Genomic DNA, 14776 nt, shown 5'->3' with positions numbered 1-14776 from the left:
CTTGGGGTGAAAATGCTGAAATAACTTTTTTTCTTTACTATCTAAGAGGTTAGAGCAAACAATCCTGTTGCATTGGTTTGAAAAGACCCAGCAAACAGACTTTCCTGTGGTAACCAACGATTACTATTCTCACCTCTGCTTCTTTGTGTGACAGACCAGGAATGGTGGTAAAATACTCAGGTCTCTTTCTTCCTGCCTCCCTTTCTTCTTAAAAAAAGGAACTCATGGCATATTTTGTACCAGAGGGTGGATACCCAGCAGTAGTGTACCTGGACCAGGTCTGGTAAAGCAACTTTTCCCGTTACACACTGTTCTTGGTATGCACTGATATCTCAGATCCATAAATTATAAATATTCAGCTTGATATTTAGATACCTGCTTGAGTATGGGAAATACTAAATAGAAAAGTCATTGTCTTGTAAAAATTACTTCATGGCAGTAGAAGGGTGGAGAAGGGACAGGGCACTGTAGGAACCTGCATTAATATATGGAACAGTTTTACAGCAGTAGGGAGAAGCCTGACTGTCAGCCTTGGTTTTCAAGCTCAGTGTAACATTCCTCTTACAATCTCTCAGCAGCAAATGGCCCCGTGGTTCATTTTGAATATCCTTACTCATGTCATTGCCAATGGAAAGGACGTTCCAATTTTGAGAGGAGCAAAGGCTAATTTGCCTGTATTTCCTTTCTGGATTTCTTGGAGCCCTACTGGAGCTCACAGAAGTCATCTGAGACTTCAGGAGGATTTAAATCAGGCCATAAGTACTGCTGGCTTGGATTAGTAATGATGTACATTGAGGACAACATCTGTATATGGGTTTGGGTGGAGCCCTTTCATGGTAGAAGAGTCGGTAATACTGCTACAGTACCTTTCATCAGAGGATTTCAGAGTTTCACAAATATCTAATTACAGAAACTATTAAACTATGTGAAATCCTTGGTCCTGGAGGAGTACATTATGCTTCAATAGAAACCAGGGGTGGGTGGTGTTCAAAGTGGCAAAACAAAAGCAAATTTTTCACATGCAAACTATAACCTGCTACGCTATCTCATTTTCATCCTGTGTTTTACTCCTCTCATTTCTTTATATTAGCAGCCAGGTTTCAATGCCAAATGAACTAAACAAAATGGGCTGCCACAAGCCTCCGTTCAGAACTACTGTCAGCTCTTAAGAAGGGGCTTTTGGAAGTTCATCTCTCTCTTACTGATCTGCTTTCATACTATTTGTATTTCTTTATTCTGTTAAGGTGTAGCAGGACTTAGCTAGGGTCAGGTGCCAAGGATGCCAATAATGACGGCTTCCTGGATACAGGAGCTCTGGGATGACATGCTTCTGAAAGTCCAGCCTGATCCAAATCCCAGAAAGTTGGTTGCTCAGGCTTTCCAAGGACGGTGTGTCTGCTCTGCACTATACTTAATTTGGGATTAGCAATGGGAAATCTAATCCCCTTATTCTACTTAGATCCAGCTCTCTCCTGGTTGTGGTTAGTAAATATTCCACTGTTTTGAGAGACTGAGTTTTTATTAAAGGGATTTTTTGACTGAAAATGTGGAGCCTTTACTGGTAGCACTGAGGCTTGAAGCCCGGGCTGCCCATGCCCTTGATTTCCTCCTGCGCTCCAGATCTGCATGGGTGGGCACTTCAGGTAAATCTGAGACCTCACTATTTGAATACAAGGGCCCCAAGGAGCTGCTCATCAAGACTAACTTTAAATGCAAGCTTAGCAGGCTGAACACTTTGATTTACCTCTAAAATCAACAGTAACTTATTCCAGGTTTCCTGGTTGAAACTTGAATGGGGAAGAAGAAAGGATGTCTGCAAAGCAGATTTATTTGAGAAAACAAACTGGTCACTGGTTGGGACCCTGGAACAACAAACCCAAGGCTTAGTTTTTCCTCTGTCTGCAGTATCTGTGATACTTTTTTCAGCTTTCTCCCAACCCTCCCTGCTGTGCCCTCATGGTGCCTCCTTATGTGTATGCAATAAAATAAAATTTACAAGCATCCTGCTCTCTGAAATCCTGGCAAAGATGGAGTCTTGGTAATTTCCCTTTTCAGAGTGCACAAGAGGAGACTAATCCTGGGAACACAAGGGGAAGAGAAGTGCTGCTGTTTGTATATCACCCAAAACTAAGGATGAGCACTCAGACTGTAGCAGACTCCTGGATGCTCCAGCCCCAGCTGCAGCAATGGCTCATGTGGAAGCTCAGCTAAAAAAGATTGCGTGAAAGGGAGAGGGTTTTTCTTTGCTTCCATTTTAAAGATCACTATCCATGTCTTCTGCATAAGCCCTCCCACCTGCTAGTGACATTTAGTGACACAACAACCTGGTTCCCAAAAGGTTGGGATAACAGCTCTATAGCAGGGTAATGATGACACAGAATATCTGCAGGTTTTGGCTTTCACATGTGGAACGTTTCCTTCTCCATGTTTGTACAATAGGCTTCCAGCATGTGAAACATCTGACGTGTCTGAACGAAACAATAGGGTCACGTAGCTGGAAATCCAAGCACAAACAGCTCCTCTTTTGCCAGGCCAGTTTACACATATATTTGTCTGTTTTGTTTGCTTTAAAAATCCAAGTTTATTTCCCAGGAAATGGCCAGCAAAATTTGTATGGGATTGCCTTTCAATTCTCCTTTCTCCTGTTTCTGGTCCTTTCGAAATGAAACAAAGCCGTTCTGGGCACCTAAGCTGCATACGGATTTCATTACTTAAATCTCCCCCACGTATTTGCAAGGTGATATATATGAAGTTAATTTGGGAACATTAGTTTTATAGATTCCTATGGACATACATAACTTGTTCAATGGACTTTTATACTGAACTCTGCAAGTAAACTTTTACTGCAGGGCTATAGATTTTGTTTTGTTATATATTCCATCTGGTTACCAAGCAGTAGAAAACAATCTGACCATGTTTTCTACTCTTTAATTTGAGCTGCTTTAAGCTGCTCAATTTATTGAAAATGAAAACCAGATTGATCTTCTGGAAATTGCCCCATCACCCCTGTCAGTTCCCACCAACCCTATCGTTTGCTGTTAGTTTTTCTATGGTGTGTTGCATACACTTTGTTAATGAGAACTTGCTCTGGTAGAGAATAGACCTATGTGACCTATTAAAGCCTTGTAGCAAATGGCCATGGCATCTTGAACTCTTCATTACACTGCCTTACTTTTATTTACCATGGTCCCATCATATTCATGATTATTTGCCTGAGGAGACACTCTAAATGATGCCTTTGTTTCTCTTTCTAAGGCTTTACATTTTTTTGTATGTTTGAATGAGGGTATTTTCTGAAAAAGGAACCCAACAAACTAGAACGTGGATAGCAGCTTTGTATAGATGAAGAATCTTATTTGATATGGCATCTTGCATCTTTGTTGGAGAATCTGTATTTGTCTGCTGAGTGTCCAGTCACAAGAGTTAGCTTTTTTTTTTCCCCCCCTGCAAGGATTAGTCAGAAAAGTCCACAAGAAAAGGCTGGGAATTCCAGCACTCCCTGGTGGATGTTATGTTAGATATGTTGTCTGCTTCCTTGGCCATAAAAGCTCATGTTGTGATGAAAGGAGAAAGCCAATGTTCAGACTACTCTCATAGTGACATGGCTCACGTTTGTTGCATGAGCATAGCACAATAAATTTATGAGACAGTTATGAGAGGTTTCTGCTTAAAATAGTTCTGCTTTATGGGTGTAACGGTTTTAGACCCCAAGGGAACACTGCCTAGTCAAGTGGGTCTTTCCAAGCACTGGTTTTTGCGTATTTTAAATAGATTTTTCAAATCATTTGATAGAAAAACAATCTGGCTTTTGTCCCTTCCAGACTGAAATGAGAAGAAGGAAATTAATATTGTAATGTGGGGTTCCTGTCAAGATAGAGAAGAATTCAGAATAAGACCTGGCACTTAGTTTCTAGTAAAAGCACCTGGTTGTAAATGAAATTAAAGAAAAAATGTCCTGTGCCTTGGCCTAGGTCTCTTCCAGAGCATTTCTATCTGTATTTCACAATCTACCAACGTTTTATCCACTTCATAAGCATGTCTGCACCTTGACATGCAACAACTACTGAATAATCAGTGAGTGCCAGGGTTACTCCTGTGGTGATAACTTCAATCTGGGAATCTGACAGGTAGCAAATGTACCCATGAGCTGCCAAGCCCAGAGAAAAACTATTCATCATGAGCATTTCTAGCTCTAAAAATATAAATCATAGCTGTAACTTGTAAGAGATCTTGTAGGTGAATTCAACTCCATCTTAATTAAAGAATTGAAAGGGGAGAGCCAAAACTTCTGCCTATTTATGATGCGGTGGAAAAGAGCAAGAATTCTTTTCAGTGTTCTGAGATTTCACCTCTGCGCCCTTTGGTAGATGAGTTAGCAATAGGCCTCCTGCAGTCCCACCTTTGCTGAGAGGAGGACATATTCTTCCAGAGGGCTCTTAAGATCATCTCTAACTATTGCTCTGGATTTTCCTCTGCAGCAAACAACTCTGGCTTGTGCCTGCAGAGGGAAATGAGCCAAATTAGCCAGCAAAGCCTTGCACCCAGAGCTGGGTGTTCATCTTATATAGGAATCTTGCATTGGGTATTCAAAAGGGTCTGTGGCTGCTGCAGAAAGATCTGTCCACTGCTCAAAACTACAGTGTAGGTTGGCATCTCTTGCATAATGAGGACAAACTGGTTTTCCTTCTCACCAGAACCTCCCAAAAGCAGCAGAGCATTCTGCTGCCTTTCCTCCGCGTGCTCTGAAGGCAAGCACGAAATGTCAATGTATGCTCAGACTGCACATACTGCTGATCATACTATGGAAAGCTGGGCTGTTCCATGGGTGATTGTTCGGAAAACAGCCCCTGCTTGTGTCCCTGGGAACAAGCAATTTTTTGTTGTTTGGGAGCGAGCATCTCTGGAGTTAAATGAGGAGGGCTGTTGTTCTCCACGGAGGCTGGAGTGCGTCGCTGTGCCTGGTGGTTGTCGGAGTGCCTGTGTTTGTTTTTTTGTAATTTTCCTTTTCCCCACCTCCTGTTCTGATCGAGGATCAAGGAGGAGGGATGGTGACCTCATGGTGCAGTTATGCAATCTGCCAGAGCCAGGTATCAAAACACAGTGCAGCTGTGGAGCTGGGACCTCGCTGTGGCTGGGGGCCCTGGCCTCCTGGCTCTAATGAGATCACTGACCTTCTCCTGCCACTTCTTCTGCAGCTGCTTTGATTCCCAGGGATTTGTTGTGGCCATGCCTGCCTAACGGTTTGGCAAGCTGCCGCAGGGAATGCTGCATCTACAGGCAGGCTCTAGGAGCTGGCCCTGGAGACCTAGAGCAGGTGAGGGTACCCTGAGCCCTGCCAGCCTCTTTCCATCCCAACAGAGCTTATTTGTCTCCATCCAAGGGTATGCAAACATTTCCACCCTCGCTGATTATTCTTTTTTTCATAGGAAGTGAGGAGAAGGTTGCCTGTCCTCCAGTGACATAAAGCAGTGCCTTCCCAGCAATCTTGTTGTGATGCTCAGGCTGCAGCAGAGTCACATATGGGAAGAATAAGAGAGAATAGCATGTCTGCAGTCTGAGGCTTATTTGGGCCTCCAAGTCCTCAAGTCTCGTTCAGACTTTGCATTCTTTGCTCTAATTGCTGAACTGCATTCCTGCTTCCCTCCCCTACTCCTCTAGCAGTACTTTTGTTTTCCTTGTCTCCTGCAGTAACAGGCTTTCACAGCCTCCTTCCTTTCCTACCTGCATATTTTTTCTCTTCAAATGTCCTGCAAATCATTAAAAACAATAGAAAATTTGGAGATATATGTGAAAACAGGGCCCTGTGAAGCTATCTGATGTGTGCCAAGAAGGAATACAAGACAAGTCAGTTTCCTGAAAATGGGATTTGCAGAGTGGAAATGTCACATCCATAATCACTTTCATGCGGTGGAACTGCTGCTGCCCACCACTAAAATAACAGAGCATCTGTTAAAAATGTGGGTTTGGTTTTGCTTAAATCCAGCAGGTTGCACTCACTTCAAGAAGTATTAGGTCCTCATTTAAAAATATGAGTGCCACTGCTCTGGTACCATAAATGTATTAAAAGCAAATGTACGCTCAGCCCAGCTTGAGTCCCACACTGAACCCTGCTCAGAGCTTGTTTGTGTGGCTTGGCTCAGGGAGCAAGGAGATCATATGTGTGTGCAGAAGGTGGGTTTATGTTGGGACAGGGATACTGGGAGAGCAAAGGAGACCCCTCAGCAAGCAGGACACTTTCATAATTGATGGGAACTCTTTTGGAGATCAAACTGAAAAATAATTACAATTAAAGACTGACAAAAAAGGAGATGGGAAGCTAATAACTAAGCAAAGTGTCAGCAATTCTTCTTGTATTCTGTCAATCCCATGTCTGATCTGCTTCTGCTAACTCTGCTACTTTCAACCATCCAGAGACACTTGAAGAGTTGCCCTAATGTGGGATCAGAGAGTCTCCTTCTGCTGTTGCCTCATGCTTCAAACAGCAAAGGCAATTTGGCAGAGAGGGAGGTGGCAATTCCAAGGCATTTCCAGGAATTCTTATACTGCCAGGTGGAAAAAATAGGTTAGATGTGCTGCAGCTGTATCTAGTTCATGCTAATGGAAGAAAATAAACCTTGCACACAAAGATGAGCTGAAAATGCAAAATTAAGTAGAGCACTGATTTTCCAAAGTCTCTGATTAACTTTGTCCTCTGCTTGGAAGAAGTCCTACCAGCTTTGATCTCTAGATCAGTCATCTGGTGAAGGAAATGTGGTCACTTCTTAAACCAATGGACTGGAGTTTTCTATCTTACTCTTGGGATAGTCTTTCCTCAGATCCTGTATTTGACGAGCATCCAAAAAAGCTCAGACTTCCCTAGCTTGGAAATACTGTGAGAGGAGAACTTGGGGCTTTTGCTGGGAACCACAAGAATCGTATTTCTGGTAGCTTTGCAGTGAGATCCAGCCACGTCAGCAAGTAAAGACTTGTCTTTATTTTGTTTTTCCCTTGTAAGCTGGGATTGTGGAATGAAAACTTTCCCCTTTTCCTTCTCATTTTCTTTTTAAAACCCCAAGTTTAGCATTTTCTCTCTGCTCTGGCTGAATGTTTGAGCCACTTCATATTTCATCCCAGGTGGCTGGCTCTGTTCAAATGTCCTCAGGAGTCCGGGTGATCTTTAGCTTGGAATGAACTTCCTATGTTTGGAGGGGAGAAGGGGGAGGTAGCTGGGATGCCATACCTCCCCCTCCGTGTTTTGAGCAAAGATGTTGGTGTAGCCAGAGTTTTGAAGAGGTCCCTTGGGCAGAATAAATGTGAAGGAGCTGGTGAAGGAGCCTTGAAGCGTTTCCAGCTCTTTGAAAGAAACACACGTGTGTGTGCATGTGTGCGCATAAGATGTTTTTAATTTTGGAGGGGGGAGGGATCCCAAATAAAGCTTGCTAGATTTTCATCCCACTGATGCTGAGCTCAGATGGCTAAATTTAATCATCCAGGCTGAACAATCTTGGATTCTAAGACTGCATCCATCTCTGTGCAGAAGCTATTTGCTGTGGCTTCTGTTGAATCAGCTGTAGGCTGACAAGATAAGACTACTGTGGAATGCCCATACACTGTCCTGTTCTGACACCAGGCAGCTACAGTGGATTTTGATTTTTAAATTAAGCAAAAAAATCTACCTGTAGAGGAGTTCTTTCTTTTCTGCTCTTAGAAGTGTTTAAGTAGTGGGGCTATTTTACAGGAAGGGACAAAACATAAAATAACCCTCTGATCCAAGTCATGGGATCATAACCAAGTATTGTGACTTCAGAATGATTTTTTAAAGGGCCTGAGGTCTGCACAAAAAGCTTCTATCCTCACCTCCCCTCATTACTCCAGTATTAGATTTTTTCTAGTACAGTCTTCAAGCAAAGACCAAAAATCCCTTTTACTTGGATAAGGAGTTAATACACATCTGTGCTTGAATAGACTAATAATTGCAGCACTTCTTAGATGTTCAGTCAATTTGAAATATAGTAGATTATTCCTACTCTTGTTTCTAAAAAGAAGTGGAAGTGACATTTTTTAAATCTGCCTGGAACTCGAAACACATGTGAGAAATGCACAGAAGTCGAGATGTGCATAAAGCATTAATGAGGGCAAAGTGGGTTATGAACTTTGCACATCATTTCCCTGCAAGCCTGTAGCTGGGTATCTCTATTAGGTGTGTGGCTTGGCCCCTGGGGATGTCGTGGAAATGTAGTGGCTCAGCTGTTTGTCTCCAGTTTCCTCTGCTGAGTTTTCACTCTGAATCTGGGTGTGCACCACAAGAACTTGCTATTTCTTGGGTATTTTATAAAAGAAAACAAGCTACATTGGACAAGTCCCAAGCCAGAGAATCTCAGATCATGCTCACAGAGGAATATCAAACATCAAGACAGGATGTCCTCCTTCCCCGTCTTTGAAATAAGTACACTTTAAAAATAAACAGTCTTTGGGATGCAAGTGAGTTGGTGTCCTCTAGGATGTTGCAACCAGTAGCTCCTCGTAACCAGCATTAACATGAATGAAGAAAAAGAAGCAAAATCGAGGAACACAAACGGGCTGAGGATTTCCCTAGCCAGGCCCTTGCATCACTTGGTTTCCACTTCTCTTCAGCAGGGCTTGTATCTTTACAAGCTGAATCACATGGCCATGTCACCTTCTCTTACCAGCTACATGTGACAGTATCCTCCCACATTCCCTCTGGGCTCCCAGCATCACCTCAGGCCAGCAGCACTTCTCTCCTGGAGGCAGGACAGAGAAGCTTGAGAAACTGAGCCATGCCTGCTCTCTGTGGTTCAGACAGAGGCTGGTACCCATCACTGAAGAGTCTGTGGGCCAGCTACAGGCTGCCACAACTTGCCATTCATGGCTTATTGCAAGGCCCCTGCAGGTTTTGAGTGTGGGTTTGCTCTGAGCTGCTGCAGGAACTTGTCCTGTCCTGGTAAAGTGGGGAGCTTGCTTCTGAGCATGCCTCTGGTCTAGCTCTAGCCTGGTGCCGTCTTTGATAATTATATTATTAAATTATATTAATCTTGTAGAGAATGTGTTGATTCCCCCACAGTGTTCCTGCAGGAATAATGCAGAGGCTCCAGGCCTGCATTTGTAGGTGTTGTGTGAGTGGAAAGCAGAGTTAAGGGCTGTATTACTCAGATGATGATAACTACTCTTCCTGGTGCATATTCTTGGGTGGGCCTTATGATAAAATCCCATCTGGCCAAAACGGTAATTTTCTTCTTTTTATGCATGGGAATTCTGCTTTTCATCAGTGCCTCCTGCTTCTCAAGAGCTCTTTGATGTACAGAATCCAGTGTGAAGCAATGACACACTGGCTTTGTGCAGCACCCCTGTGTAATACAGCAAGAGCTTGCTCTTTCTTTGGGAGCTGGTGGTCCTCAGGAAGCAGCCACTGGTGTCTGCAGAGAGATTCCTAAACAATGTCTTGCAGTCATTTCTGGCCACATCTGTTCCGACCCAGCACAGCTTTATGTGTAAGAAAAGCTCTCTACAACTGCATCCCATGTGGATCTGCTGCAGCTGCACTCTTCAGAGGGCAGCAGAGCATTCTCACCACCATCAGAGCACCACTTCCAGAATCACCTTTGAGGGACAAGCACAAGGGCCTCCTTGTACTCCTTAGCCCTGTGTTTCCTGGGGCAGAGGCCTTGTAACTCCTTACACATGTGTAACTTAAATAGCTCAAAGCTGATGTCTGTATTAACTACTCAGTCCAAACACCAGCACAGGAGGAGGTAAGTACATGACAATGGGACATTTTTTAGTAATGGCAGAAGATTCAAGCTTCTGAGTGGGCTGTGTAGTGTGAAAGGGGGAAATGCAACATCTTGGCATGTTCTGAAATAGCCAACCATTGTGTCTATGGCCAAGCAGCAGTAGCTGAGATTTGAGTTACTTCTAAACCTACTAAATGCTCTTCCCCAGTTACCCTGATACAGAAAGCAGGTAGGATTTGTCTGACCACTGGAGGTTCAGTGCAACACAACTGTTGGAAACATTTTGGACCTCTGGCCAGAGCTGAAAGTACTGAAAAGCAGAAGAACAGGACTAGTAATCTGGTTCTCCCTGCTCATAATTCCCCTAATTGGTATGGGCATATATCAAGTGTTGTTTTTAAAAAGACAACAACCTATCATTTGCAAAGATTAAAAATGTGCCAATTTTTTTTGCACGCATCTGTCAAAAGCCCACAAATCTATAGCTTGCTGCAGAAGGGAACATCTGTGTCTAATTGGCAAAACTCAGGGTTCATAATGGGTGATTCAAATGAACAAAACCAGTTTGTCAGTCATTCAGCTGTGGATTATAAACTAATCAGAAATCCTTCCCCCTCCCCTTCCCTCAGGTCTGTCTTGCATTTCCTATCCCTTGTGGGTTTTTCTCCCTGATCTCAGAGCAAGTCTTGAATCTTTTTGGTCTCACAAGCCATAATGAATGAACAATTCCCCACTGCCATGACCTTTCAGCCATATTTCTGGAATTCACACATTGCACGTCCCCCTCTGCCCAGGTTTGGGGGGTGCAGGGCAGCTCTTGGGGTTTGTATCGTAGCCAGCTGGTGGCTCAAGAGGCGCCTTGAATCTGAGACTCCTTGGATGTACACAGAATGTGCAAGATATTCCTCCTCAAATGATGACAGTTTGACAGATCCGAGTGAAAGTGAAGGCAGGAAAGGGAGCTTATCCTGAGAGCGGGGGCGAGGGATTTGGGGGGGATGCACTTCCCCATTCAGCACTCTGGTGATGAATCCCACAGGATCCGCTGATCTGGTGGCTGCAGCTCTCGGGTGTTAACAAAGTCCTCTGGTAGTAGAGGTGGGGCTGTGAACGCCTCCAAGCGCCTTTTCAGTGTCTGAAAAAAGGCAACTGGATCAGTTCACATATTCCTCAAAACAAAATCTCAACCCTCAATCACTGCTAATTTAAGGAGGCTTGAGCCAATCTGTGATACTCCCACACCCAGGAGTGCCACCCTGCGAGAGCAGCAGTTCTGGTGCACATTCTGCCTCCAAAACTGGACATATATTTTAGTGAAAAAGTTAGGTGGTGTTTACTGTTTCTTGCTATGCAAATATCTTGTTTAAAAGTGAGCTCAGAAGATTAGTGTGCAACAAAGGCAAGACTGCACTGATACGCTGGGATGGAGGGAAGGAGTACAAGAGAAGTCACAGAAAATCCCTCAATTCTTCTTCCAAGTGTAAGAGGCATCCTCTCCCTCAGAAAAGAGGAGCATATTCACTGAAAATCAGCATGTTTTCAGTAAAATCCAAGTGGCAACGAATGTATCTATAATTCTGATGTGAATTAGTAAATGAATCTAAATGTTAGGACCTGTAGCCTCTCAAATTGACATAAAGTTTTGCTTGTTTCTCCTGGATTTTTACCATGAATTAACTTATCCAGACTGAAACACAAAAATTTACCTCCTAGAGGAAAGATCAGTAAATTTCTATTAATATGTTTTGGTATTACATGTGGGACTCCTAAGGCATTAGACAGAGAATAATATGTATGTGGCAATGAATGTGGTTTCTTTTCCACTTGAGACTTCCAGCCACAGTCCAGCCCAGGTGCCTTAAATGAGAAGCCTGTAGTTTATGCCACTATAACTAACATAAGCTTTGATTTAAATGACACTTTTACAAGTCAAATATTGGATTTCAAGTTGAATACAGAACAGTTTCCACCCACGTTACTGTTTTCGTCGTTTTCTGTGGCCGTCCTGCATCCACCCTGAAATCCCCCAGAATATGAGCAGCACCTGCTGGAAAACAAAGGTTGTGCCTCGCAGAACAGGTCTGGATTGTGTTTCTATTTAGGAGCTTTCAACATTTGGCATTGCATTTTTCTCTCTTTCCATTTCAGTATGAGCCAAGGGGAGGGACCAAGAGAAAAAAAATCTGGAGTATTTTGATCTTTGTGGCTTTATATGGACTTCATAAGCTTCGTTTGTTCTACTGCCAAGTTCCTTTGTGTTTAAATAGATAACAGACCAAGACAACTAATCATTTCCAATAAAAAGCCACACCAAACCCAAAGCATTCCCTTTCTTTTCCAATTAATGCTTGTAAACCCATGCTCATAGACAGGGCTTGTGACCTAAGCGCTTCTGATTTTTTTCCCCTTTTCAAAAGCAATTGCCCAAGGTGCAGACTGGGCTCCGTGCTCTGCAAATTTATGAAAGAATCTTGAAAAAAGGCTCCAAGAGTGGCTTTGGGAGAAGGTAGTTGTAAATATGATGTGCAAAAGCAGCCTTGTGCACCTTTTGAGAGGCACAGAGTGGTGGTTAGTGCCACCATTTATGGACTTCCTTCCTCCTTGGAGGCTGGAGGCAATTTGTGGAGAAGGAAGAAATAGCAGATTTCACATGGAACTGTTGCTGTGTTATGTAAAATGCATGTTGGTTGCTGGTTTACTGGTGAGAGCTGGTATCTGCTGTCACTATTTTGAGAGGCTTTGCACTTGAAAAAGAGACGATTTGCCCGATCAAAACAGGCTATTTTATTGAAGTAAATAAGGCTGAGTGTCCTTGAAACAGAAGATGAGTTGGTTGGATGAATCATGGGTGATCATCAATGCAAAGTTTCTTTTTTACATGAAAATGTTTTTGTAATGAAAATAACACAGAGTTTGAGATGCTGTGACACATTTTTCCTTTAGCTTCTTAAGATTTTTCTCACACAACCAACTGTTTAGGGCAACATATTTGTGTGGTCAAAAAGTTGTGTGTTTGCCAACAGCACAAATTATCAGTAGTAGGAAGTGAGAATTATGTGAATTACTTATGTGGGTTATATTTCTCTTGGAGGTTGACCATCCAATATACACTTCCATAGTCTCTAAGAGTGGTTTTCCATATTAGATTGATGCTCCACAAACGTAGGAGCTGAGACTTGCACAAGCTTAATGAATTATCCTGTCTTGAGGGTATCTTGAACCAGTCTCTGAAGGGAAAGAAAAGAGCAGGAACTTCCATCAGTCTGGCAGACTGCATCCTGTGTGTGATCTATGGCAATATGTAAGATTCTTTGTTTTATTTCCCAGGTGTATTATTCCTGTGGTGCAGTGGTGGAATCAATGGAAAGAGGCCTGATTTTGTCACCAGGTTTTCCAAACAACTACTACCCGGGGACACACTGCGTCTGGCAGTTCTTCATTCCCATGAGAACCCATCTTATCTTGGAAATATTTGATTTTGACATTTTTGAGAGCTCTAGTGAAACTCCAGCCCTCTGGGATGGCTTTTCAGCCCCTGCTACAACAGAAAATAAGGACATGCCTTCTCTTGAGGAAAACCTGGACTTCGCTGTCCATACCACAGAACCCTCTCTCCAGACCTCAATGTCAAAGGTGGCTCAGAATCTGAGCAGCACTGGAGATCAGTCAAAGGACCTTGCTGGTCACCTGGATGAACTTCCAGGAACCATCTCAAAAAAAGATGAAGCCAAACAAGCATCTGAAGAAAACCAGTGGAAGCAGATGAAGGAACCCAAAGCGATTACCAAGGCTCACCCAGAGGAGCTGCCATTCCCTGTGGCTGGCAGTGCCTCGATGCAGAGGCAAAATACCAGTGGCCTGGAAACAGGAGATTTGGAAGGGAAGATCTTGCTTGCCCACTTAACTGCTAGTGAGAGAGATGAAGTCACAGTAGAGAGCTGGACTCTTCCCTCAACAGCATTGCCCATGGAAATCTCCTCCAGCCCTCAGTCAGCAGTGGATGTCTGTCCCCATGATGTATTATATGTTTCTGATCTCATCACATTTTCCTCTCGCTTCTGTGGGCCAAATTCCCCTGTAAACAAGACCATGGTCTTTGGTTCATCTCTGGAAATGGTTGAGGTTATCGTGGAGCTGATCACCACCACGGACCGGGGCCGAGGCTTTGCGATGCTCTTTGAGTACAGGAACATCACTGACCCCAATGCTGTGGATGCTGTGAGGCAGGAGAGGAAGGAAAATATGATGATGCTGGCAATTACTACAGGGATCATTGTCTTTGCTCTTGCTTTGCTCTCTGCCCTCTGCATAGCTTGCAGGTAAGGTGATGCACACCAGAGCCTTGGAAGCATGTGATATTATCCCTAGGGAAAAGACCAGAAAAGAGTTACATTTCCAGAAAAATGTTACATTTCCCTTGCTCTGCTAACTCCTGCTGTCCTCCAAATGTAACAGAGCAGGTACAGAGGAAGTCAATGCTGCTCACTGCTCCTGCCCTGGGCTCCTCAGCTTTCTTTCCTACTTCTACAGCTCCTGTACCCCAGATTTATTTTCTTTTTCCTGCAGAAATACCTAAATGGTCAGGACTTTCCTGGGCATTTTTTTGTTTCAATGGCAGTGGTGCCTTTTGGCTGATGGACAAAATCAGCACAGAAAGATCATCCTTCCCTGAGGCTCCTGAGCAGGCTGAGCTGACAGTCACTGAATCTTTTCACAGAGGTCCTGCAGTTTGACTCTAACTAACCATCACTAGCACTCTGAAGAAAAGTAAATAATAACCAAGGTATTACCACTTAGGATTAAGATTTAAAAATATTTTCCCATCTGTAGCATATTTTATCCAAGAAACTGTGCAGACATTTTAAATCCCATGCATTCAGTGTGTTAAGAAGTCATCTGCACATCCCTGTGATTCTGGGGAAGAGCCCAGAGCCATGCTGCAGTACCTCTCATTGTTCCCAAACGCAATCCAAAACGATCCAGTCAAGTGAGCTGATGGTCAGGCTGGGTTGTGGATTTCCAGGTCCTGATGCTGACTAGTTAAA

The 14776-nt window shown here is 43.4% G+C and overlaps 1 protein-coding gene across 2 annotated transcripts in view; it reads left to right on the top strand.

Annotated features, from left to right (window-relative positions):
• The window catches only part of LOC104688626, a 32388-nt gene that overhangs the window by 5235 nt on the left and 12377 nt on the right, over window positions 1-14776 (top strand). For both annotated transcript variants that reach the window (XM_039560855.1, XM_019285131.3), the window contains exon 2: window positions 13059-14050. In XM_039560855.1, coding sequence (XP_039416789.1) covers window positions 13092-14050 — 959 coding nt within the window. In that variant the 5' untranslated portion in view covers window positions 13059-13091. The remainder of the gene's footprint in view (window positions 1-13058; window positions 14051-14776) is intronic.

This window comes from Corvus cornix, chromosome 15 (assembly GCF_000738735.6).
Source record: "Corvus cornix cornix isolate S_Up_H32 chromosome 15, ASM73873v5, whole genome shotgun sequence".
NCBI lineage: Eukaryota > Metazoa > Chordata > Aves > Passeriformes > Corvidae > Corvus > Corvus cornix.
This window is presented reverse-complemented; position numbering and strand designations above follow the sequence as displayed.